General features: G+C 41.2%; 1 protein-coding gene and 1 long non-coding RNA gene across 3 annotated transcripts; one reads left to right on the top strand and one right to left on the bottom strand.

Annotated features, from left to right (window-relative positions):
- Positions 1 to 618: 618 nt before the first annotated feature.
- On the bottom strand, positions 619 to 4,413 carry LOC125742080 (uncharacterized). Its single transcript, XR_007398002.1, has 3 exons — positions 4,276 to 4,413; positions 2,176 to 2,436; positions 619 to 1,708 (listed from the first exon to the last, which is right to left on the bottom strand). It is a non-coding gene; the product is annotated as an uncharacterized LOC125742080 (long non-coding RNA).
- Positions 1,223 to 25,477, top strand: LOC125742069 (synaptotagmin-C-like). Of its 2 annotated transcripts, none has more exons than XM_049013709.1 (12): positions 1,223 to 1,331; positions 7,732 to 7,962; positions 9,860 to 10,288; positions 10,570 to 10,687; positions 10,850 to 11,032; positions 13,108 to 13,234; positions 15,498 to 15,716; positions 16,618 to 16,738; positions 17,159 to 17,330; positions 19,187 to 19,316; positions 19,989 to 20,079; positions 22,612 to 25,477. In XM_049013709.1, the coding sequence occupies exons 2-11, from the start codon at positions 7,812 to 7,814 to the stop codon at positions 20,073 to 20,075; spliced, it is 1,737 nt and encodes a 578-aa protein (XP_048869666.1). In that variant the 5' UTR covers positions 1,223 to 1,331; positions 7,732 to 7,811; the 3' UTR covers positions 20,076 to 20,079; positions 22,612 to 25,477. The 2 variants fall into 2 exon arrangements, with proteins under 2 accessions (XP_048869666.1, XP_048869665.1); XM_049013708.1 differs by lacking the exon at positions 1,223 to 1,331 and adding an exon at positions 4,764 to 5,029.
- The last annotated feature ends 470 nt before the right edge of the window (positions 25,478 to 25,947 follow it).

Here is a 25,947-nt window from a genome sequence, read left to right as displayed (position 1 = left end):
ATTTTATGATTGGCAGGAGCAGATCTACTGCTGTGGAACCTACGTCACAGGGCACCATTACTTTTCTCAGTAGTCTTTTGCTTCCACCGAGGACTGAGAAACACGCCTTTTCTGTTGGCTATTAGTGCACTATTAGTTCTAAACATTTAGAAATGTGTATTCGTTGGGGCAGGACCACTGTCGTTCTCAGGTGGCTGCTCCTGTTGACCCGCGTCACCTGTTCCCTTTTGAGAAAGCTATTTATATGAGCGTGTCAACACCGTTCTCCAATGCTGCAACATGTGAAATGGGTACTTAGCCTAGCTAACCATATGGTGCTTTTCCAAGCTCCTGTTTTCAGGTAGAATTGTAAAATTGTGTAATCAGTCTCAGTGCTATATTAGTAAAATATGTAAAAAATATTCCTATGGTATGGGGTCAGCTGAATACTGTACTACAATTGGTTTCATACTTTCAACAGACAGGTAGGTGCATAAACACTAACGTTTAGGTAAACAATTTAGATGCTGAACTAGACTAAAGAGAATGACCTCTAGCTGTGCATGTGCTATATCTAGCAACCATCCACTGATAAACCTGAGATCTGTCCAGCATAGTCACATACTCACAAAATACTGGTATTTTAGAGATACCATTTTACTTAACAAGGAGGTTCCATACTGAGAAAGGAAACCCAGCCAAACATGTAAAATGCAGGGAAACTCCACACACAGAGGGGCAGTGGAATCTAATTATTAATGTGCGAGGCAACAAGGCAACAGCAGCAGCAAAAACAGGTATAATGTCCTAAAGGTATTATCACATATGTTAAAACCCATCATTTAGATTTGTACTATACATACTGACCTAAAAAGTAATATATGCAACATAAACCACTGTACTTTAGTTCTACTTTGATCAGTTCTGATTTTTAGAATACATTTGGTAAAGCAGTTGCCGCAAATATGCTTAACATGCAAAAATCACATTAGAAACATTTCGGCCATAGTGACAGGATTAAAATATCCATAGCAACAATTCACATTCTCAAACTAGAAGGTATGAATGAGAGTAAAGAGAGACTCTGGAGTTTGCTTATGGATGCAAAAAAACACATTGTGAGGTCAAAGGCCAGTCGGGCCAAACCCCTCTGAGCATGTTAATTTTATACAAGTAAAAAAAAAATATGCAAAGCAGGAGCACTGCACTGCATGGGCGTCTTATCCGAGCTCTGGGAGGTGACGTTAAGTAGGTCTGCAGCATTTGCTGTAAGGACTGGGGCTGCTTCCAAATTCCAGTAGGATTCACTCGGCTAATGCTCTTGCCAGGAGGACAAAAGCAACAAACAGAAGGTCAGTAGAAATATAGAAATATAACACATATTTATAAACACTTATCGACGGCAGCACAGGCAGTAGAAGCAGCGGCTTTATTTATGCTACAGAAGGTTTTTAGTCTTGATTTACGTGCCGAGATAGAGCAGACATCCCTTACATTGGCCGGCAGACTATTAAATACCATAAGGGCCCAGTAATTGAAGGCTTTACTGACTGCAGTGCTTCTCTTTATTCTAGGAGGTACAATAAAGTCTACAGGCTGTGATTGCAGACTGTGTTCAATACACTAGAGATTTCAATCAGATAAACGGAGGTCAGATCCTTCAGCGTTTTTAAACTTGTGCAGACGTCTGTGCAGTTTAGGACCTTCAGTTCTGAACTTGATTGAAATCCTGTAAAAAGTAATAAAATGAGTGTTAAAGGGCAGAGCTGAATAAAAAAAATTGCTAAATTTTGAACTAATTGGATAGAGATAATGTTTAAGTCCTCAAGAACTAGAGAGCTTGTTTTTTTCTGATCAGACAGATAATAATTTTGACTCATCTGTTCTTTACTTCATTAAAGCTACTTGCTACAGATGGTACGCCATCTCCCGTGAAGCTTTCATGATTGTGAAAGGGACCTTTGACTGTTATTTTTCTGCTCTTAATTTCCCCTTTGCTTCCATTTCTGCTCATGCCTGTCACAATTGCAACGTATTTTACAAAAATTAATTGGTTTGCTTTGACTTTTCAGCAGCATTGACAAGGATCACTTAACTCTCCTGGGCACTCTGACTTCATCTCTCCTGTGTTCATTCCCATTCTGATATATAGGGATACCGTGAAATACTGTAAAACAAACAAACAAAAAAACTTACCCATAATATTTGAAGACTGAATCCACTAGTATGACTCTCGGCACCATATTTCTCAGGAGGGGCAGTCATGTGACCTGGCTTATCAGTATTGACATGTCCCACCAATCTCTCCTGGTTCTGTTTTGATTTTCTCCAGTAATCCGGATCCCACTGCTGATGCTAGGCCCAAGACTCATAAGCTCCTCCTGTTCATTTGATTCCCTGTTCACCAGCAAAGCATCAATACAGCTGTTTTTTTGTCATTGGCCTGAAATGAGATGCCTGGAAAGAGAAACAGGACCTAATAAACCTGTTGATTGCTTCGAAATGCCTATTTGACATTGTTCCGTTTGCCATCCCGACTGCTCACAAAGTTATACTGGATACCAATATAGCCGTTTTGATACTTGTTTTATATAATTTAAATGCTTTTTTCATTTGCTGTATATACTTAAAAACATGAAACAAATTATAAAAAAATAGCTTTGCAGTCGGGGTACTTGAACTCTTGACTGGTACTATTTATGGCAGCAGTGTCTCAATGGGTATCGCCGCTGCCTCACACCTGCAGGGATGCGGGCTTAAATCCCACCTATACTCTGTGTGTGTGGAGACTGCATGTTCTCCCTGTGTCATCTGGGATTCCTTTGGGTACTCCGGTTTCGACCCAGAGTCCAAAAACATGCAGTGAGGTTAATTGGTACCTCTATATTCACTGTCGCTGTGATGAACCGGCATGCCATGCAGCTGTACCTAAGGCTAGCGCCAAACCCTCCGGTGACCCTGACTGAGCTAAACGCTTGGAAGATAGATGGCTACATATTCATTTATTTTTCTTCCTTTTGGCAGGGTTGTGTGGGGCATCTTTTGTCCTGCTTTTCTTGTTCAGGCAACGACACCTGCCAGTTCTGATCAACACCAGTGTCTGAATGCCGATGCCAGGCTACCTCTACACTTCTCACTCAGGACTTTGGCGTTTTTTGCCTGTGCTTGACAGCACACACACTGAACGTAAGAGTGACTTTGTTAGACACGAGATTGAATGCCTTGAACTGAAATACAACATAGACGACAGTCTGGGCCTCTCACAGCTAGTCATTATGAACAGTCTACCCCAAGCCCTAACTATGACAGTCATTATAACTATGCCCAGCCCTAACTATGATTTCATACATCCCATTCCCTATAATTTCTCTATCATTGCCACAAAACCTTTGTTGTTCTCTAATGTCTTATTTCATATCCCCCAACCCACTTGAAAACTCATTCTTTCCTTTTTTTTTAAAGCTGTCATCCGTCTTTTTCTGCTCTCTTTTGCTTGTACTCCTGCCCACTCTCTCTCTCCTGTCCTATCTTATTCCCTGAATATCTTTTCTCCCAATGCCCTAAAGTGGCAGTTAGCAGAGGCAGCTGTTTACAATCATTTATATGTCAATCTGGCTTTGCCTCTCTGCCTGCTGTTCACTGTCTCCGGTTCCTTCAAATCTGCAATGGAAAGACTATTCTCACAGGCATAGATGACATAGTCTGGGTGTGGTCTGGCTGCTCAGTGTCATTATGCTTCGAATATTATTAATTCAATATGTGATAACGTCTTTATTGTTACCCTTATTCATTGACATTCCACCGTACTCAAGGAAATGTTTTCAGTAACAAATATCATTCATAAAAAATAACGATGCACAGAAAACCTTTGAAAATGGTTAATTGCGGTTTTCTGGTGTAGCAGATACACAGTGCATGTCAATATTATTATAAAAATCACGGAGGACGGAAAAATCTGGTCTCACGAGTCCACTTCAGAGAGCCAAGTGGTGCTTATGCTGATTTTTGCAGGCGCGGTATTTTCACTACGCCCAAACATCTAGGGAACCCAGGTGCAGTTTCTCTCGACCTAACTCTGTGCAATAGACTGCCGGGACGAGTAGTAGTTCTTTAGATAACGCTATCGAAATTAATATGTTCATTTTGAATCTATTAAGGAAAACAGTCCGATGTTTATTATACTATTAATTACGGGAAACGGGTGTGTGTCTGCGGTAGTAATTATGTAACATACAACAACAGTGGAAACAGTGTCGAGCGATTTCGGTTATATAAAAAGTACGACGTCAGCAATACCTGGGTCGTTAACAGAAGCGATAAAGGCTGGTAGCGAGAAGCACTTAAACAATGAGCATCGGCGATAAAAATAACGCCCTGCTAGTGAGCGCTAAGCTCTCCAAATTTAGAGCGAGCAGCACGCCGTGCCGCGTGCACGTCACGGCGCGTGCCGCCTGCCTTCATGGCGCAGGTGCTCTGCTTTTACTCTTCGCATCCCCACATCACGCTTCCCTCCCCCAGCGCTCTCATCATCTTCTCGATGCGTATATAAATGTATGTATGTATGTATATAAAGTATATATGTGTGTTTTTATAGGATATATATAAAGTAATATAACCGTATGCATACTTACGATATATATAGTGTACGAGTGTGTGTGTGTGTGTCTTTCTCTCTCTCTCTCTCTCTCTCTCTCTCTCTCTCTCTCTATATATATATATATATATATATATATATATATATATATATATATATATATATATATATACACACACACACACCAATCTCAGTGTCTGGCTGTACAGTCAGTGAAGACGACCGCTTAGTATTCAGTTCACAAGCGGGGACAACGGGCACGCGCGCGCACTCGGCAGGGAGGGTGAGAGAGCGAGAGAGAGAGAGCGAGCGAGAGAGAGAGAGAGAAGGGAGGCTGGACAGACACTGAAAAATACTCACAGAAGAGGACCAAGAGACGGAAGAGGAGAGAATTACGGGATATATCGTCCCAGTGTTTCTCTCAGTCTATCCCTCTACCACCTCCTTCAATCTCAGGTGTAGTATTCCGGCCGGCCTGGTTCTCCATGTTCCTGGTGTAGGGTGGGATTGTCGTTTTTGATTAACTGTGTTGGAGAATAGGGAAGAACCAGCTCCGGGATGCAAGGGAGGAGAATAACAGCCACATGCATCGACTAATAAAAATGCCATTAGTTAAATAACTGTCAATGCGTCATTGACCTGGTAATATCCAGCGTTTCCAGGAAGCTGGAATCAAACAGACGTTTTAAACGTATTTGCATGTGCTTATTCTGTACATAAACCTATAGTAGATAAGTATTTCTGTATAAGCTAACCTGTTAGTTCGTTCTGTTTATACATGTGTGTACCTCCCTTGTATTGCTTTCCTCAGTGCATTTCATTTCCTTCTGCAATGTAAATATATTTCATTTATGGATATTCATGCATAGTCTGTGACCATGCAAACGGTTGGTGCACATCTTCTACACTTTATGTATTTGAAGTGTACCAGAGAGCCGGTCCCCGTATGTGTTTTTAGATGACATTCAGTTAGTTTTCCTTCGAGGGCCGACGATGCCACACATATTAAAAGTAAATGGGAGTCCATAATTCACATGTAGGCGTGCATGTATTACCGCCACGACCGGCAGCACGATCTCTCTTTCGTGGACACACCTTTCTCACGTTTTCTTTATTCTCCTTGTGTTATCATATGAGTCAAATCCACTGATGTCTTCTCTCTTTTCCAAGTGTATATGTTTCCAGATGTGCCCGCTGGCTTTATTTGTTCAGTTGTACAATGCAGACTCCTGCCTGTCTGTTTGTGTACCTTTTCGGGAACTTATAACTGCTGGTCTAGACTGTGTGAACACATGCAGTATTTAAGGCAAATTGGCATTCCATTGATATATACATTGCTTTAGTCCTGCGATCTCTAACATCCACACTTTGTATTTCTTCCTCCTTTCTCTCCTCTCCCTTGCTTTCTCTCTCCATTCTAACCTCCATGCCTTAGACATCCTATTTTTACTTCTCTATCTCTTCCCTTTATTCTTCTCCACTCCGGGCTTCTCCGTCTGCCGTTTTGTCTCACCCCTCCTTGTCATTCCTCTCCAGAGCCTGTGCTATATATGCAATGTAATTGTTGCTGGCAATCTTTGTTATGTGCAGCTCTGTGCCAGTCAGCTTATTCCTCATTGTGAAATCCACTAGATTTTTAAATGGGGGGGGGGGGGTTCTGGCAGATTAAATGACAGATCAGAGAGGTGGGGGGGGGGGGCAGGGGTCCTCCTTGATGCATGGATCTTTATCAAGTACACTAAATGTTTGAGACAGGTGACTTTCCCAGTCAAAGCATATAACACTTACCTACTTCGTCCAGGTTACGCTAGGCTGTCATAGGTTGCTACGAGTGGCTGTCATGTCTGCACAAGCTAGTGAAAACTGTAGTTCAGTTTTAAACATTTGGTGGCACTGCTGGGGTTAAAAAATGCTTGCACTAATGAAAATGTTTATTTATAGATATTCCTTTTTTGGGCACTTCATAGAATATGCTGTAAAATATTTTTCAAAATATACTGAGCATGTTTTCCAGCTTTCTCACGCGGTTGTGTCTAAACACCAACTGGAGCTGTTGCAACCTTGCTGTCCAAACATCAGGGTCTCAACATGCTCTGTATCATCACAGAATCCTCTGCCAGGCGAACTGATTCAGGCCGTATATGGCGACAGACATCTTTATATGATTCTCATAAATACCCGCTGGTCTGAAGGTGCAACCAGATATTTCAGGAAATATATGTGTGTGGTAAATAAATGCAAGCTCAAATTAAAGCTGGTAATGGAGGGAAAAATACACCTTGAAACCCAAGGAGAGGAGCAGAGGAAGTTGTCTCATAAGAACACAGCCTTAGATAGGAAGGTCATATTAATATGTGTGTGTTTGTGTAATTTTTACCTCCTTTTTGTCTTCCAGGCACAGAGCTAGAGCTTTTAAGACAATCCTCAAACAAAATGGAGAACAACAAATTGCTTTCCTTATATAACTATAATATCTGTAATATTAGCTTCCAGTTTCTTAGAAATTATACTATAATGGTGTCATGTCACTTATTTTTTACTAAAGACTGGTGTTGGTTTCAGATTATCATCCTCATTTAATACTAACATGGGTATTTTGCCCATGTCATTGAGATTTATATGTTGAAGGCTTTTTATGCAATATAATTTTGGGGAAAACATTCAAGATGGTATTTCTATAAGATACCAAACACCAGATGTAAAATTGCATATTTTTTTTTAGTTTAGATTGATCAGTAGAATAGTACGTAATTTCTTTAGGTTTTGAAGACTCAGTATAACACTGTATTTGGTTATTGCCACTGAGAAAGTGCCTTGCCCTCTCTTTTGTATTTGCTTCTTTTCTGTGCTGTTCTTCCTTCATCTATCTTGTTGTCCTACTTTCACGACTCTTCTTCCTTCTGCTACAGCTTCTCCCCATAACGTGACCCAGTCTTGCCCCTCTTCCTGTCTTGGGCCGTGTCTCTCATTCTGTATTGTGAGAGGTGTGTTATGCACATACAGAAGGGAGTCACCTTCAGAGTGGATGTCACTGCAGCCGACGGTGGACACAGTGTCTCCAGAAAGCTGCAACATCAACCGGGGTCTTTCAGAAAGTCCTTCAAGTTAGACATAATTAAACTGACTGAATTTCTGCATTTTCTTTTTTTTTTTTGCAGGGAACCTACCCTTGGCCTGAGTGCTCTGGACGTTGCTGTGATTGGCCGGCTGAGGCAGAGAGTGCAATGCCGATTGGACAATGTCGGGAGATTGGGAGGAACACCTGTGTAAAAAGGCCCTCATGCTGTTGGAGGAGCTCTGCTTCCACTCGCCGAGGGGCTACAGCCAGAACGAGCATTGTCAGGAATTCAGTTACCTGCTGACCGGCCGCAAAAGGCAGACAGACTCTGGTAAGCTGCTCACTGCTGAAATAAAGGGCAGGGGGTGCATGCAGACTGGGGCACAGGTAGGAGACGCATGCGGGCAGCTTATAGCACTAGCAGTTCTTGAGGCATGGGAGCACCTGAGGTACTGGACGGAATTGGGCCAGCTCCGAGGCTGCAGTGCAGCGCTGCTTGGTTATGAAAAGGGCTGCGTGATGATTTGTGCTGGTTTTCAGGTTCATGGAAGGTGAGCTGATTATTGCCACTCCACTGTACTCCAGTTCTTTATGCGAACTGGCTTTAGTGGCTCATAGTGAAATATTCTGATGCCAATGAAGATACTGATGCTGGGCTTTTCTGGTAGAGTCCCCCTAAATCCCTTAATCCATCTTATTTCTCATTGTATCTCATCTTTCAGTATTTCTGCATTTCACACTCTCTGCCAGGTGTAAACAGAGCTCACGCGACTGTGACTTCATTAGCCTCCCGCTTTGAATGCCCCGAGTTACCCTTGTCAGCATATGTCCACTCCTGAATGCACGCTAACCTGTTTGTGCCTCACACAGCAACACCTGCCCCCCCACCCCAGCTGTCCAACACTCCCTCTGATTCTCCCCTTTCAGTTTCCAGCTGTGTTTTTCTTTCTGCAGCTACAAATTTGTTCCTTTCCTGCCTCCCTCCCTGCTTTGATTTTCCGTCTGTCCGTACCTCACTCCTTGTATGTGATTGTATCTGTCGAATGGCTGCTGAATTGATGACACACTCTCTGGCTGCTGAATAATTCACAAAAGAAATGGAGAGACGGGATAATAAAGGGGGAAGGGAATGAAAAGTATAAACTATGGAAGTGTGACACGCTGATGGCTTGACTGGCATGTGGTTAGTTCCGAACCAGCTAACACATTTACAGACTCAGGGATGAGAGAGAAGGTTTCTGTAAAATACTGTGAATCGTGTGTGTATGTGGAGCTGTCCAGAGCCACTAGTCCTGAAACTGTATGTGCATTTCCAGTTTGGGTTATTGGATGTTCTGGTTTCTGCTAGCAGTCCGAACAAGTGCAGTTCAGGAGAACTGTTTATTATAAATTGTTGTTGACTGGATTCCCACCCAGGATGTACCCTGGATCACACTCAAGTCCTGAGATACAGTCCTGAGATGTGGTCTGGATCGCTGCCACAGAGATCATTATTAAAAATAGATGCATGGCCAAGCGAGTGACCACTTAAATGTAGCAAAATGCAAGGCATGACATGCAGCCATTTAATAATAACCAGGATAATTGTCTCATTAGGTGTATTTTGCGATCATCAAGATGTGTCAATCAATTTCAACATTTCCCATGATTAATCTATGTGTGCCTTACTCTTTGAGTACTTCAGTTAGCTGTTAATATTGCATCATTATGAAAATATACTTGCCCTCGCAAAGAGAAGTTTTGAGTAGATCTTCATAATTCTCTAGAGACATTGATGTGTCTTATGCACTTATTAAAATCTAAAGCCGCCTCTATGGGTATTAATAGATGCACAGACAAAAAGGTCCAGTTACACATCTGTCTACAATCAAATTGCACTTATGTGCTTCTTAGTATTTATAGACCCTATTAATGAAGGCCATCGGATTGTAAGATATGACTAATTAGGAACATGCAGAGAGTACAGAGAGAGCGGTTTATCGACAACTGCTCCAGTCCGTTCCTTCACTATCTGCCCCATCTTGTCCAAACAGTGTCTGTCTTTGTCATTTTCTCTTGCAAGCCGATTTGATGTTTTTTTTTTCTCCACTTTCAAGTTTCTCTTTAAACACATCATGTTGACAGGAAGAGGAAAATTCCAGATTGCTCTTAAGGATGGTGGATGGAAAATAGTGATTATGGGATACGGAGCTCTGACGTGCTTACATGCCTCCGCTGCTCTCTTTCAGACATCTCTGTGAGCCTGCTCTCCGTCATTGTGACATTCTGTGGCATCGTACTCCTGTCCGTGTCCCTCTTCGTCTCGTGGAAGTTATGCTGGCTTCCCTGGAGGGATAAGGAGGGGGGTGGGCTGAGTCTGACTGCGGGGCTCCTTCCTGGGGGCGGAGGAGTGAGTGGTGGGGGAGGCTCCTCCCTCCTTCCAACTCTGTTGCAAAGGAGGGAGACGCACTCCTCCTCCTCGCTATACCCCTCCCTTTCGCAGTCGGCCCAGCACCACCCACATTTCTCTGACATGCTGGTGGTGGAGAGGGGTGAAGGAGGAGTGGGCGGGGTGATTGGGGGTCCAGAGAGAGCCCCCATCGGCATGGTAGGGGGTCCCCACGAGATGCAGGAACATTCGTACCTGGACATGGACTGCTATCCAAACGCCGCTGCAGGTACGGTGGTCTAGGCTGTATCTTAATTTCTCAATGTGATGCCTATCTTCGGCTGTGCATGCTGCATGCCTTATTTGTACAAAGTTTACGGGGACATGTAGGATCCATTATTTGCAGTGTCTCTCAAGGCAAAATAAGTGTGTAGTTTTCATAAATTTGAAGCCAGACAGGCATTGCTCTAAATGTTAATCATGTGATGTAAGTGCTGCACAGGCCTGCCGTGCTGGGGCTCCTCGACGTGAATCATTGAGCACGCTCGGCCTCTTTATCATTCATTCAAGGTGGCTTGAAGCTGAGCCAGACCTCTCCAGAGCTGCCCCCGTCGTCTGAGGCGGGACCCCCCTCCCAGTTTGCCAGGGAGCTGCCCAACGCTCATTCCCAGCAGCAGGTCACAGCACGGTCAGTATAGCAGGCCCTGTGGCACGCAGGCCTGAGCTGGCCGCCAGGCCGTGCAGCCATGCCTCCATATGTGTGTGCAAACGCTGTCGGTGTCCTGGGCCTCTTCCAGCCTGCGACTGTCTCCACAGTCTGGGAGAGGAAGCACTCTGTCTCTGTTCACAGCCCACGGCCCATGACGCACCAGCTGTCCAGCCCCGATTTCCATGGCGATGAAAAGAGCGAGCAGTTGACCAGCATCGGTCAGATCAAGCCGGAACTGTACAAGCCGCGGCAAGGGGAGCAGGGGGACGCTAAACAGGGCAACACCTGTGGGAAGATCAGCTTCCTTCTGCGATACGCCTTCAAGTGAGTGAAGCCGTCCCGTTACTCAGTAACGCAGCCCCTTCACGACACTTTGCCTGTTTAATCCATATCCAGCCGCACATCGATTTTACTGTAATATTCTAACTCTCTGGGCTGTGAAGAAGTAGAGGATTTGTGATGAGAGAGACGCAGGGAGGGGGAAGGATTTCAGTGTGAGGATGAGCGTAAATGAGAGAAGTTTAATGACACTCACTTATGGCCAGGCTCTGTCAGGATGGCTCTGACGTGCTGTGTGGGCCTTTTTCTGCAGTTTCAGTGAAATCTGTTTAAAATGAAGAAACTGCTGATGATAGAAAAAATGAGAACAAGAGGCAGTGTTAGCATGAATTATATATAGGGCTCTATTTTAAAGGGTGAATGTGTCAACATATAACAACAGCCAATTTTATGACATATATAAAATGAAACACAAAACCAGGCGGAGAATGGAAGGAGACATATGACTCAGAGAATTTTGGAGGGAACAGGTTGTTACTGCCCTTCTTTTGACAGATAATTTCTGTTCTCCACAAGTTTTAATTATACTGTTTATCACATCTGATTGAATGGGGATTCTCAGCAGTTAACAGTATGTTTCCGTGGCTGTGCCAGCTAGTGTGTAAACTGGGACTGCAGTTTATCTGCGTTATATCAAAGTCAGAGACACATTTGGGACTCCTGGGAAATCTGGTCCTACTGGCACTGTTGTGGAAGGCAGATGCAGGGCCAGTGTGGGAATTACAGGCTTTATGTGGCATCCTCGCAGGAAATGTGCTGGTACCTGTTCCATCATCTCAGTTGCTGCATTATGCATGTTCGTGGGGTTTATAGGAAAGTACAGTCGTAAAGTATGTCACTTAGTTTAAGCCACTGTTATAGCCACAATTTGGGCCACGTTTGTAATTATTCACTGTATTTTCAAGATCAGTTCTAGTGTAGTCATAAACGCTTTGTGTTAATAAGCTGTTTCATGTAAATCAGTCAAACCTTCACTTTTGTCTTGTGAAGTAAAAACATTTAAAAGCAATTTTTCCTTTTCCTCCAAAAGGTTAAATATACTTGTTTTTTTCATATATTTGTACTTGAAATTCAAATAATCATTACCGTAAAAAACCATATGAAGCACCAAAGTATCCATCCAACTTTCCGCTATGTACAAGGTTGTGGCAGAAGGGTCCCTTGAGCCAGGTCTTTATAACAGGTCTTTGTCACAGTTGGTCCCCATGACGTAATGTATGTCTGACACACACACGCACACACACACACACACACACACACACACACATGTGTACAGGGCAAAGGGAGGATTCAGATCTCCAACTCTGGAGTTTCCACTTTAGCACTAAAGCAGAGCTCAAGAAAATTGACGATTGTTTCTAAATCTTGGATTCACGTCTTGCCTTCATAAGAGCTTCACAAACCCGAGGCAATTGCTTAAGTTCTAGCAGGAGATTACCTGATGCGTCTTCCCAGATCTTCTTCAGCTTTTCCCAGATATGCTGAGTATTTTTTTGGGTTGAGTGGCTTTGCTTTGATTCGTCTGTCTAATTTGTGACATGCATATCGATTCAGGTCTGTAGTCCTGGCAGGCCAGGTCATTGGCTTGTATCGTCCTTCATTTTTCATCTTCACCAGGTAGTTCTTGCACAGTTTTGATGTGTGTTTTGGATCAGTATCTTGATGAAAAATGAAAGACTTGGCCTTCTGCCATAGTTCTGATGGGATGACATGCCTTTGAAGTATGATGTGATAGCCATAGTGGTTGAGATCACCCTGGATTTGGTATATATCTCCCCTGCCTCCTACATGCTTGACAGCATTTAAACCTAGATATAAAAAATTTTGACTCCTTAATCAAATTTGCTCTTTTTAATAAACAAGTCTGTACAGTTTAAAGAAAAATTATGGTTTCCATCAGGTTTATGCAAATTTTAGACTTGTTTTGCATATTATAGACTCGCACTTTGTTTTTTCTTCTACGTTTTAGGAATGTGAGTCCAGGAAGGGTCATCTGTGTTCCTGCTTTGTATCTGTGATGGTATCACTCAGTGTCACCCTACCTGTGTCTTCTCTTGCAGCACAGAACAGCTGATTGTAAAGATCCTAAAAGCTCTTGATTTGCCAGCGAAAGATGCCAATGGCTTCTCTGACCCTTATGTCAAGATCTATCTCCTGCCAGATAGGAAGAAGAAATTTCAGACAAAGGTAGATTCACCTTTTAATCTCAATGACCATGTTTTTCCACAGAGACCATGTGGATGAACTTGATTGTGTCAGGGGAACAAAAAAGTATATGTACATTGAATGTTTGTGACTCACAACCTATGAGACTGGTTAAAAAAAAGTAAATATATATAAAAAAAATTCTGGTGGGTGTGTGATGAATGGTAATAATAAAGGAGAAACTACAGAGTCAGGTACACAAATGTCATGTCTGTCAAGTGTCTGAAACGTCTAAAATTTAGGGTCTGGGGGTGGGGGGGGGGTTGGTTTATGGGGAATGGTACATGCTCAGACACCCCTCCCCCATCCCAGTACACCACTGAGTCCCCCCAACCTGACAAGAAGAAAACGGAAAGAACCTTAGCGATAGATCAGTGGGGGCTGGCAGTCTATGAGGGGCTACGACTTCTTCCACTGTTTCCATTAGGTTAAATACTTCAAATATGAAAAACATTTAACGTTTTACTTACAAAATTATTATATGTGTTACATATGACATAATTAACTTACTTTTTTGAAGCCTGGGAATTTTTATTCATGTTAGAAGTTGATACACTGTACTGTAAATACCAGTTCCAGCTTGTGTCCATTTTGACATGTGATCTGTCTTCTGGAAAAGAACCCAGTCATATGTCGCAGACAGTCGGTACAATACTATGCAAAAGTAAATAAGAAAGAAAATTATGCTTAAATGATCCTCATGTCTGTCAATGTGTGTCAGCTTTGCCTTTTCAAAACCTCCCTTAAAACTTCCTCAGTACCTGCAGAAACCATCCAATACACCAATTGGATGTAACATGTACAGTAACATGTTTGGCTAATCAATACCTTATTGAGTTACTTAAGTAACTGATTAATTAGTTTACATGGAATGACTGGGGTGCTCCTGAGGAGAGGTTTGGGAACTGAAGTGATGTTCATCTAGCCATCCAAAAAGAATTCAGTAACTTTTTGCAAAACAAAGGAAATTTATTGATTTATTTTTTTATCGTTACTGTTAATTTGCATGCATTCTAATGTTAAACTGATTTATTATATATAGCTTTAAATATTTTTGTTGACTGCCTATAACTTGTGCACAATGTTGTATATATAATATGCATATAATATACGGCACAGAAAAAATTAAGAGACCACAGCACAATTTTTTGTTTCACTGATTTTTCAATTTATTGTATGGGTGTGTGTCTATGAGTAATATATACATTTTTTTGCAAACTGCAACCTGGTTCTTCCCTGTTTCTCAGGGCTTCTTCCTTGCTTTGTTGGCGCTTCCTGCTTCTAGGAGCCTGATAAGAACTGTCCTAGCAGTGCACTTACACCTGCACTTAATGTTTCTCATTCCTTTTGAAGGTCACTTGACGTCATCCTTCGATTCATGAGAAACTGTCGGATAAGTTTATCGTCATCCCTGTCATTAGAAAGTTGCCTCCTCCCTTTACCTAGCTGGTTTCTGGTCGTTCCCAGTGTCTCCTGCTTCATCTTGTTCTTCTGTTCTTCTATACTTTAGAGTGGTATCTTACTTTATTCCACAGCTGTATATGTGTGTTTTACAGTCAGTGAGTGATGTCATGGAATTTACCATTCCCAGTGCTGTCATTTCACCTTCCAGATGGGTTTTTTACAAGAGTTCATTCCCAATGTAATATTTAAATACGAACTCATTTAATATCTCAGCTGTATTTTAATGCATGTTATTAACTTCCATTATGCCAGCACCATGAGGTGCAGTAACCACTCTGTGACAGAACACATAACCTTTAAAACGTCATCTGAATTAAACTTTTACGATGTATCTGAATTTCAGTCTCTACAACATTACACACACCCTAATGGACAGAAGTATAAAAATAAGATATATGAGACGTTTCCTATTCTAAATGACCCCACTCGCATTCTTAATCCATATGTTACTGCCCCCATCATTTTAATTAAATTATTTTAGCAGTAGTTTAATTACATTATTTTAAGTACATCATTGTAATAGTAATTATTGTAATGACCTTTATGAAAACCATGCTTTTTTAGGGATGCCTTAATCCACTGATATGTTTCTACACCCCATTATTTTAATTAAATTATTTCAGTTATAGTTTAATCACATAATTGCATCATAGTAATTGTAACTATTTATAATTGTGTTTGAGGAAGCCATGCTGTTTAAGGCAGAATGTTAGGAGTGTGCATATCTTAGCTGTTTGTTATTGTGTGCACTGATGCGGGGCTGCCTTCCGCTCCCTCACAGGTCCACAGGAAGACCTTAAACCCGGTCTTTAACGAAACCTTTCAGTTTGGGGTGCCACTCGCCGAACTTCACAACAGGAAGCTTCACTTCTCCATCTACGACTTCGACCGCTTTTCCAGGCATGACCTCATCGGTCAGGTGGTCGTGGACAACCTGCTGGACTTCAGCGAGGGCAGCGGCGAGAAGCCGGTGTGGAGGGACATTGTGGAGGGGACGGCGGTAAGAGTCCCCCGCTTGTCTCATCTTTGGAAACTGGTAGATTTGTGTCTTGGTATATCTCTGCTGTTTCTGGCACAGTGGCTCTGTCACACTGTTACCTCACACCTCCAGGGTTGGTGCAATGAATCCCTCCCTCGTGTGTGACGTTGAAATGCTCTCTTTGTGTTCACATGAATTTTCCTTCTGCAGTCCAAAAGAATGTGTTTAGGTGTCCGGTGTCTCCAAATTGTCCATAGTGTAATGGACAGGAATCACTTCCGTGTACTGCCTGAGACAGGCTTCAGGCTCAGAGTGACAGTGTAATGCATAAGCAGTGTGGGGGGTGGGTGACTGTATGGCTGTGTGGTTTTGCTATAAATATAAACATACAGTATGGTATGGAATCAGACAGTTCTGATCCCAGACAGGGCCCTGCTCTTGTTTCTGTGTGAAAGGTTCAGTGCTTCTGGCCAGCTGTAGTCTAAGGCCCTGTTTACACTTGGTTTTAAAATGCATCTTTGGCAATCAGATCGCAGGTGGGCATCGCTAAATACAGGCGTAAATGACCACCAAGACGCATTGTGATCTGATCACTGAAACCACTTCCTGAGGTGCTCTGGGACACCTTTGACCGCATATCATTTGTAGTGTAAACTCTGATTTGTTCCTGACGACTTCATAATAACTGTGCGCAAGACAGTAACAAAATCTGAACACAGGTAGTCAACTGGACACCTTGGAGACGAATGATAGACGCAGGTGTAAATGGTGTCTTGGCTGGCAACTTGTGATCCAACCGGCCAAGATACTTTTTAAAACCAAGTGTAAACAAGGGCCTCAAATGCTTTGCAAGAAATTCTGGATAGGAACCTCAGCTAAACAGTTAAAGTCAATGGTAAACGGACAACTCTGCCTCCAACAGGAGAGAGCAGACCTGGGGGAGCTGAACTTCTCCCTGTGTTACCTGCCCACAGCGGGTAGACTCACTGCCACTGTCATCAAGGCGACCAACCTGAAGGCCATGGACCTCACAGGCTTTTCAGGTAGATAGCCATACCATCAGTGATTATGCTCTGATGTATCAGGACTACTGCAGCAACTGTTCTGGTTTTACTCGTGCCAGTTGATTCATTTGTCCTGGTCTCATGGTAATTTAGTAATGTAATGCAGAGATTTTTCTCTACAATGTTTATTGACATACATTTGTTACAGAGAGTGTCATGACTTACTACTAGCAAATCGCATTCTAAATATTCTAACATTCTAAACATTCTAAAGATTACATTCTTGGAATTCTGTGAATCACAAGTAGTATTCCAGAGAAATGATTTTCCACATTAAAATAACCATAAAATGTCTACCTGTATGTTAGCTGTTTCTTAGAATTTGAAATACTCATCCAATAATTATAATAGTTCTTCCAAATATTCTGTGATTTTCTTCTCCTTCGCTCTCCCTGTTAGACCCTTATGTGAAAGCCTCTCTGATCTGTGATGGCCGTAGGCTGAAGAAGAGGAAGACGTCTACTAAGAAGAACACGCTGAATCCCATTTACAACGAGGCACTGGTCTTTGACATTCCCAATGAGAACATCGACAACGTCTCTCTGATCATTGCGGTAATGGACTATGACTGGTAAGTAAACAGTGTAGAGAAGATTCATTAAAATGCTTTAGCACTAGATGATAAAGAATGATGGCCATTTACTGGAAAGTATTCCACCATAATTAGATTGACTCTAGGGCCAAAATTAAAATAAAACCTAGTAAAACATTAAAAAAATATTTGAATAAAAAAATAGTTGGAACTTATTCCTTGGAATCGTTAATTTTGTCTGTGTTTTGCAGTACGGAATAACTGAATAAGTGATTGAAAGATGTGCATCCCCAAGAGCGGTTAAGGCAAAGTCATGTGCTTTACTGGATCACTGAATTATATGCTGTGATGAGTCAGTTTCCTCTAATGGGATCCCTCTATTGTATCTTTTAATAAAAGAATTAGCTGCAATTTAATTAATTAAATTGAATAAAAAGATATTTTATTGCCATGATTATTATTTAACTGTTCCACTTCAACTGAAATTAATATGAAAATTGGGCTTTTTCAGTGTGACACATGACACATTTTTCTTGATTTTGTATATTTGCACCACTGCATTATGGGCCTCTGTTAGTCCATTATGCCATGATGGCCCAAGTTAAAACAGGAGATTGAGCGTTTTGCTTTGCCTGGGGACTTGGGTGTTTAATTCAGAGAGTGATACCATGCTGCGTAATTATACTGGGGTTACGTTTCTGGGAAACAGCCATCCAATTTATAGCCAGATCAAAGAATGTATTTAGCAATATAAGATCGCGTCCAATGTCACAGAGAAGAAGGAATCTATGAAGGGCTTATAACTATGCAAGTATGAATAAACCTGAAGATGTTAAGGCTGAGGGTAAATGGCTGAAGGGTTTGTAGCATCATAAAAAAAATCCCCCTGTAACCAAACAAATACCACAACCCACAAAAGGACTATTAGTGTGCGGTAGACAGGCCGAAGCGTAAAAATAAGAAATATGAGATACTTCCTGTTCTAAATGATCCCACTCCCCTCTGATTCCTTAATCCAATTCTCATAATGACTGCTTAAATATACATTAAGGGGAATGATCAACCTAAGCGAAGCCATACATGGTGCTCGAAGAAATCAGTTCAAACTGATTTATGCTGAGAATCCACTGTGAAAGGAAATGGAAGTAATTACCAAGCAGTGGGCAACTATGAAACATCTTTTGGAAAACCACTGGTTTAATGTGTTACATTTTGAGCCCAACATGTAGCAAGCCCTAATGAGCAAATCAAGTGCACCTACCTTTTATAGCAATAAGAAAGTAACTCAACCAAAGAAAATGCTCCAGATTAGATTTTATAAACAATATATGCATATTAACTTGACTTGTGTTATATATTATGAATTTCTATTGTATATTGTGATTAATAGCAAGTAATATGTTCTGGTGTGACTGTTTTAACCCTTTGTGGTATCATTTAAAAAGCCTACTATTCCTAAATAAAAAAGTGGGATAGCATGTGGTGTAAATACACGTAAACCTGATTGCGTGCTAGCAAAGTATCCATAATAAAAACCACTAATGAGCGTAGTTAATGTTCCCTGTCTAATATCTTTCTGCAGATAATTGGGGAACAGGGTTCCCTTCAAAGCCTTGCAAATATTCATTTGTAAGGTTTCCACAACTTAGCCATGAAATGTGTTGTACAGGGTTCAGCATGACATTACACCGGGGGTAAATTTCATTTCATGCCATCTAAAAATAGCCCACTGTGGTTACAATGACACTAGTATCTGGAAGAGGGGAATTAGGTGAGCATACAGTGCTAAGCACATAGACTACTAACTGCATCGCACTGCCTGTTGCTGAGTTCTGAGGTATATCTCTTCTCTTTTTGTTATATGTCTTGCATCTCCCCTTCTTCGGCTGCGCCAGCATTGGTCACAATGAGGTTATCGGCATGTGTCGGGTCGGGAGTGACGCCGAGGGACCTGGCAGGGAGCACTGGGCAGCCATGTTGGCCAACCCCAGGAAGCCCATTGAGCACTGGCACCAGCTGGTGGAGGTACACAACTTATGTCCACATTGACCTGTAGTTCACAGTAACTACACATAGTTTTAAATTACTTTAGCATAATTTTTGGTCTTCTGGGACCCCTAGACAGTTCACATTTTTGCTTCCTACCGAGAGCTGGGAGGGAGAAAAACATGGACCATCTGGCAGAGAGTTGGGAGGGAGTTAAAACATGTTCTGTGTAGGAGGTAGCAAAAACATGGACTGTCTGGCAGGGACCTGGGAGGGAGCAAAAACATGGACTGTCTGGCAGAGAGCTGGGAGGGAGTAAAAACATGGACTACGTGGGAGGGAGCAAAAACATTTATTGTCTAGCAGAGAGTTGGGAGGTAGTAAAAACATGGACTGTCTGGTGGGGAGCTGTGAGGGAGCAAAAACATGTACTGTCTGGCAGAGAGCTGGGAGGGAGTAAAAATTTGGATTGTCTGGGGGTCCTCATTGAGAAACACTGCTGTACACATAGTCCAGTACAAGTACCCAATTCTGTTTTCTTTTTGCAAGTATGTTCATATTTAATGTTTAATTGTATTTATCAAAGTTAATTTAATACCTGTAGGTCACCTTCCCTGTCAATATATTTTACTTGTTTTTCTTTTTCCTCTTTGTCTCGGTCCATTGAGACCCTGTAACCCCAGCTGCATGCTCGCCTCTCTCTATGAACAGGAGAAGTCGATGAGCACCTTCGTGCCGAAGACTGGTGGGAGTTCATCCAAGCCGCACATCGTTGTGGACAGCCCTCATTCCGAGTAGAGCTGTGAGCCCCCCTTTCTCTTGACCACGGGCTGTGCTTTGTAAGCTGGATATATGTTGTGTACTCAGAATGATACAACGAAGGCCTGATTTATGTGAGATTCAGTGTTGTGTCTAACTACATGGTGTGATATGTGACCATGCAGCCTTTTAATGGCTGTGATGTTATATTTATCTTTCTTGTCACCCAGAACATGTAACATAAATAACGGAGACAGTCGTCTCTAGAGTCACTGTTTCTTGTGTTCAGGCCTTTATCCATGCCTCCTTCACAGAAAGGTAAAGTGAAGAATTTCTGGTGGTTGTGTTGGTTGTACATCTTCTGTTACTGTTGCGCTGTTGTCAGTGTGGCTTTGCTCCCATCTAAAGCGATACAGCGATGGCTTTAAGGAGGATATATTGTGTTTACACAGCTTTCCTATTCATGAGCAGCTAAAAAAAGCTTGGAAATTAAGTCAACAAAATATATCACTGCAGGACGGACGTTCATTAATCGCTATCAGAAAAAAACAGACACGTTACTGTATACTTCCTTCAGTTGAGTTTAGTGAAAATGTAAATTGAGTCTACTGTTAAGTTATTAGTGAGCATTAGTGAATAAAGCTAGTTCCATTGTTCCGATACAGATGTCCTGAAGCTTTGGTAGTCACCATAGTAACACAAAAGGTGAGAATTTCATTAAGGGAATAGAAACAGTACAGCTGTGTTACCAAGCGCTGTATATTGAATGGCACCTCAGTTCCAGAGGTGATATGCATTATTCGGTCTTAGCATTTTAATCATACTAGTTTTATGTATAAATTCTGGATAGACATTGATAATTAGTATGTGTTATCCAAATAGTTTATTTCCAGAAAAATTACTCCAAAGGTTTCATTATCACTGGTGATTTATTTTTTTTAATTTGTGTTCCCAAGTGCTGTTCATCCTGATCACTTCATTCTCCAGATGGTCATGAATACCAGTGAGCGTGAACATAGATTATTTAAAAACTCAGAAGACCAAGCTTCCCATGAACATTTTTAATTCAGATGTATATTTTTTAATTTTCCAGGGAACAGAAATAAATGTATGTGGATTGCCGCTGAGCTTTGTCTGTGACTCTCCCATTTCTGCGTATCATAGAGGGTTTCTTACTTTTCTGCTTACCACAAAGAGATAGACACAGATATTTTAAGACTGATTACTGTGCAGTGTTGCACTAAAAATACATCATAACCCTTCTAATTGTAACATGTCAAGAGATTTACATATTTGTTTGTGGCAGTATTCGCTTCAACATCAGCAATTCATGCCTTTCACTAGCTTTAACTATGAGATATTTATTAGTGTACATATTGTGGTTTTGAGCTTTACTTTAGAAGATTAAACACAGATTATATAGATTATAACACTACTAAGACATTGAAAGTTTTCATTATCTTCGGAATGGGAAAGTCATTTTTTTTGTTTGTTATAAATGTTCATTTGGCAACAGATGATAGAGCTATCCAAACAAGTGCTAATCATACCTGAGTACAGGTCGTCATTGATTTAGACCACGGTCTGTTTTGACTGACTGGTCATAAGTTGATTTGGTCGTAAGCCGACCCTTTATTTTATAGGCAAAAATTATAATATATGTAGTATACTGTAGGGGCGGCATGGTGGTACCATGGTTAACACTGTTGCCTCACACCTCTGGGACCCGGGTTCGAGTCTCCGCCTGGGTTACATGTGTGCTGAGTTTGCATGTTCTCCCCATGCCGTCGTGGGGTTTCCTCCGGGTACTCCGGTTTCCCCCCACAGTCCAAAAACATGCTGAGGCTAATTGGAGTTGCTAAATTGCCCGTAGGTGTGCATGTGTGAGTGAATGGTGTGTGAGTGTGCCCTGCGATGGGCTGGCCCCCCATCCTGGGTTGTTCCCTGCCTCATGCCCATTGCTTCCGGAATAGGCTCCGGACCCCCCCGCGACCCAGTAGGATAAGCGGTTTGGAAAATGGATGGATGGATGAATGGATAGTGTACTGTATAATAAAATTCTGTCATCTTTAAGTCATATTTTTTGGTGTTTTTAACCTTTTTAATCTCAATTTTCTTAGTTCATTGCTGCCAGCAGTTGGGTCAGAAACTGTCGTAAACTCACACTGGGCATCAGTCACACTGCCAGACCCGGCACAGTCGTGGCCACATTTTTGCATTCTCGGATTTTTCGTAAAGTCGTAAAGTTTGTAAAGTTGTAAGTTGTAAAGGTTTTAAGTCGACGACAACCTGTATCTGTTAGGGTTACCTGAACAGGTGTTGGAATTATCTGCTATATAATGTTATGCAACATACTCTAGTCCAACCAGGACTGTCACTTCCTATCAGGTCACCCTCATTATTAGCTCAATTTACATCAATGAACTTCAGTAAATACAAATTTCAGGGGACTGGACACGACACATTTGGTTCCAGTTGTAAACCTGATTTACTTAATTGTGGATCAATGACATCAATGAGTTCCTGGAGCTCCAGTTTCCTCTGCCTCACCCCTCTCCATCTCTTCCTCTTCTAGGTGTCCTCGGTGCCATTGTCCTTCCAGTTCCAGACCTTTCCCTTCATCTCTAGTCTTTTTGCAACATTTTCTGAAGGAAACTGAGAGAAGACAAGCTTATATAGCAGTTCTACAACTAACAATAGTAACTCTGATCAATTGTCTGAAAATAGCTTAAAGGAGCAGTGTACGTAATTGCATCACTCATTGTAACTTGAAAAGGTGATGAAATGTTGTGAAGATGATGTGCAGACACCAAAAGTGAGCTGTACTTTAATCCTGACACACCATAGAGAACACAGTAGCAGATGGACACACACCTAAACACACCTGTGTGATGGGATTGAAAAAAAAACTATGTGCTATGGACAGTATATGTAAACGAGTGCATATCAGCACTTCGGATATGCACTTTCTCAAAAAATAAAATCAGATATTGAAATCTGAAAGTTATTTTCTGAAAGATTTAATAACTCCAAAACCCAAACAGTTTGAAAGACTTAGAAGACTGACATTAACAGATATTGCAAAATGTATGCATTTCATATTTATTAGTTGTAAGCGTCTTCCCTGATTTCTAAGAAGCATTCTGAATTTTTTTTTTAGAAAGTGGGATTAAAATTAGAAATATTTATTTCAAAGTGCTCATTGGCTATATTCTTTCATGAATGTTAGTCGCTTTAGAAAACGTTTGAGGGCATTTTCTTTAAGAATGTCTAGCTTTTTTTTTTCTTCCATTACTTCGGTATAGCCTAGGAATTGTCATAATGTGAACTTTGTCACCCTGAAGCATGTTATCAGTTTTCAGCTGACAAATGGGAGTGTTTCTGTGGGTTTGGTGCAAGGACGAATCTGACCTCATCGCCTGAGAGGGACACGCTTGTATTTCTGTGCATTTACTGTACCTGGGGAAAAGAAATGTCCTTCTAAGAAGGGTTTTGATCATGTCATTTATTTTGGTACCACCCCTTGTTATCGCCTGACTGATTTTACTTTGGGGGAGTCAGTCTATACTCCCCACACAACGAACAGCACTGATGTTTTGTGCAACCTTGTTTTAGTTTTTATTTTTACTGTTAGCTTGAGTTTGTGTGGGTGCCCCCAGTTTGCTGAGTGTGTTTCCTCGTGCTATTTCCGTGTGCAGTACCAACTTCATGCACAACACTAGTGTCCTCCCTGACAGCCCCTGCCAGTCATTGACAAATTCCTGAAGCAAACTGTCATGTTCCTTCCCTGTGTCTCAGAGAAGAGAAATTTGTGTGTAACACGTTTACTTCGGGTGTCCTGTTACCCCTCAAACTGCCCCAAGCCTTTTTTACGTTTGTATTTTGTCTTGGAATTACTTAAGATACATGTATGACAGCTGTTATACATACATTCAGATTGTCTATGACTCTTAATTGATAAACTTTTAATGATTATTAATGTCTTCTAAGGCAACTGTACTATCACCCCCACCCCCCCCACTCCCAAAAAGAGAAATGCATGTGAATAAATAATAAATAATAGCTAAGGACAAACGCTACATGGCAGAGGTTATGACATTAAGAGGGATTATGTCAACATAGTGCTGATTTTGTAATTATTATCATCATCTTTAAGTTACCCTTTATTTTTTTCTGCTATGGGAATTTGTTTTGTTTTTTTAATTTTATTTTAACTAAGGCAGCTACCATCCATCCTAAGTGTTATGATAATGATGCATTTTTATGTTATCGCTACTATTCCAGCCTCAATTGACAGTCTAACAAATCTATTAAACTATCCTGAAATCTGCTCAATACTATATTGCCATCATCTTCTTGACCTTAGAGCTGCTGTTGCTATAGTTACTTTATATTGGTAATTTGACAACTTTCAGACATGGTTGAATAAGGGTAATGGTAGTATGAGTTAACTTGACAAGACACAATGACCAGCCACACGGAGTTGGTCTGAGCCTTCAAGTAATGGAATAAGCTTGCAGTCGAATCTCATGTATTGATAAAATAATGTGAGAAATTGCTCAGGTAAAGATTCACAAAAGCATTTAGCTTATGCACTATGTCCCACCGATTCACCTTCCCGTAACTCCACGTGTCCTATCATTTTTCACCCAATATCAAATGAATTAGTTTAATAATAGTGATTTCAGAGCTGGGCTTCATCTTTGAGGTTGGACTTGTATATATTTTTATATAAAATCGTAGGACTTTTGTACATCCCATTTTCTCCATGCTGTCTCCCTGAACGACCTGCAGTCGTATGTCTGTTGTCGTTGATATTCCGTGACCTTAGACTTCCTGTGTAGCTGTGTGTGTGTTGCTCCTCTCTGTCTTCAGGCCTCTCTCTACCTCATGTGCCTCTGCGTTTTTGCCGTGTTCTTACCCCTGGTGTTTTTTCTTGTTGCGTGATCAATCTCACCCGCCTCGTCGATCCCCCCCCCCCCCCCCCCCCTTCCGTGTGATACGGATACTGATTTCCTATGTTTCCCAGTTCTGTGTCAGTGCTGTTCAGAATGACTTAAAATGTGAAAAAAATTGTTTGCATGCTATACTAGCATGAATGATGTCAACTTGATTTAGTTTAAATAACTGATGCAAAACGTAGACAACAAACATAATACTAATATTACTAACAATGGTAATGAAACACTAATTGTGATTATGAGAAATCATGACGATAACATTGTTAATACTGTACTGTCTATCTGAAAATAACATTTCTGTTTTTTTAATGTTGCGCTTTGGGGTTAATTTTGTTGGATGATGTGAAAAAGAGTTTTAAGTAATAAAGAAAAGATTCTTTATAGAGAATAATTATTTCAGGCAGAACAATAGGAATGACTCTGATGTTCGTGAAAATGAGACTGTGATAGTTGAAATAAAACAAAAGGAATTGCTCTTAATACTGTGGCTCTTAATAGTCTGTCATGCTAATGCATAACACCCTTGTTCACACATAATGACACATATCATGTATTTACGCATCAACATGCTTCGATATATATTCCACATTCCATATATTAGTTATTTCCTCATGGTTTTTCGGCAGCTACCTTTCTGGGTTCTGGGGTGTGTGCTTAGGCCTCAATGTGTCAGAAATTCATTATTATGAAGCCCATTCCATTTGCAGAACACCTTTAATGTCTGCGTTTATTACTATAATATATTATAATACTATAATACTTTAACGTAAGGAATTGTTATTACTTTTGCTGCACGTTATTCATTATAAATTAGTGATTCCACTATGGCCCATCCCACCATATTCATTGTCTCTGCTGTGTTCTCTTTATTTTCTTCTCTACCCCCTTGAGGAGTTCTTCATATTTTTTCTTTTTTTTTTTTTTGCCTAACTCTCTGAAACAGCTGTCTC

This window comes from Brienomyrus brachyistius, chromosome 5 (genome assembly GCF_023856365.1).
Source record: "Brienomyrus brachyistius isolate T26 chromosome 5, BBRACH_0.4, whole genome shotgun sequence".
NCBI classification, from domain to species: Eukaryota; Metazoa; Chordata; class Actinopteri; order Osteoglossiformes; family Mormyridae; genus Brienomyrus; species Brienomyrus brachyistius.
Note: the sequence above shows the minus strand (reverse complement) of the source record. Positions and strands in the feature narration are given on the sequence as shown.

Bases quoted from the DNA above. Each gene is read 5' to 3' on its own strand.
- LOC125742069 (XM_049013709.1), top strand. From the start codon at position 7,812: ATGTCGGGAGATTGGGAGGAACACCTGTGTAAAAAGGCCCTCATGCTG. The intron at 16,739-17,158 runs GTAGATAGCCAT...TCTCCCTGTTAG, and splicing joins GGACCTCACAGGCTTTTCAG to ACCCTTATGTGAAAGCCTCT. The intron at 19,317-19,988 runs GTACACAACTTA...CTCTATGAACAG, and splicing joins ACTGGCACCAGCTGGTGGAG to GAGAAGTCGATGAGCACCTT.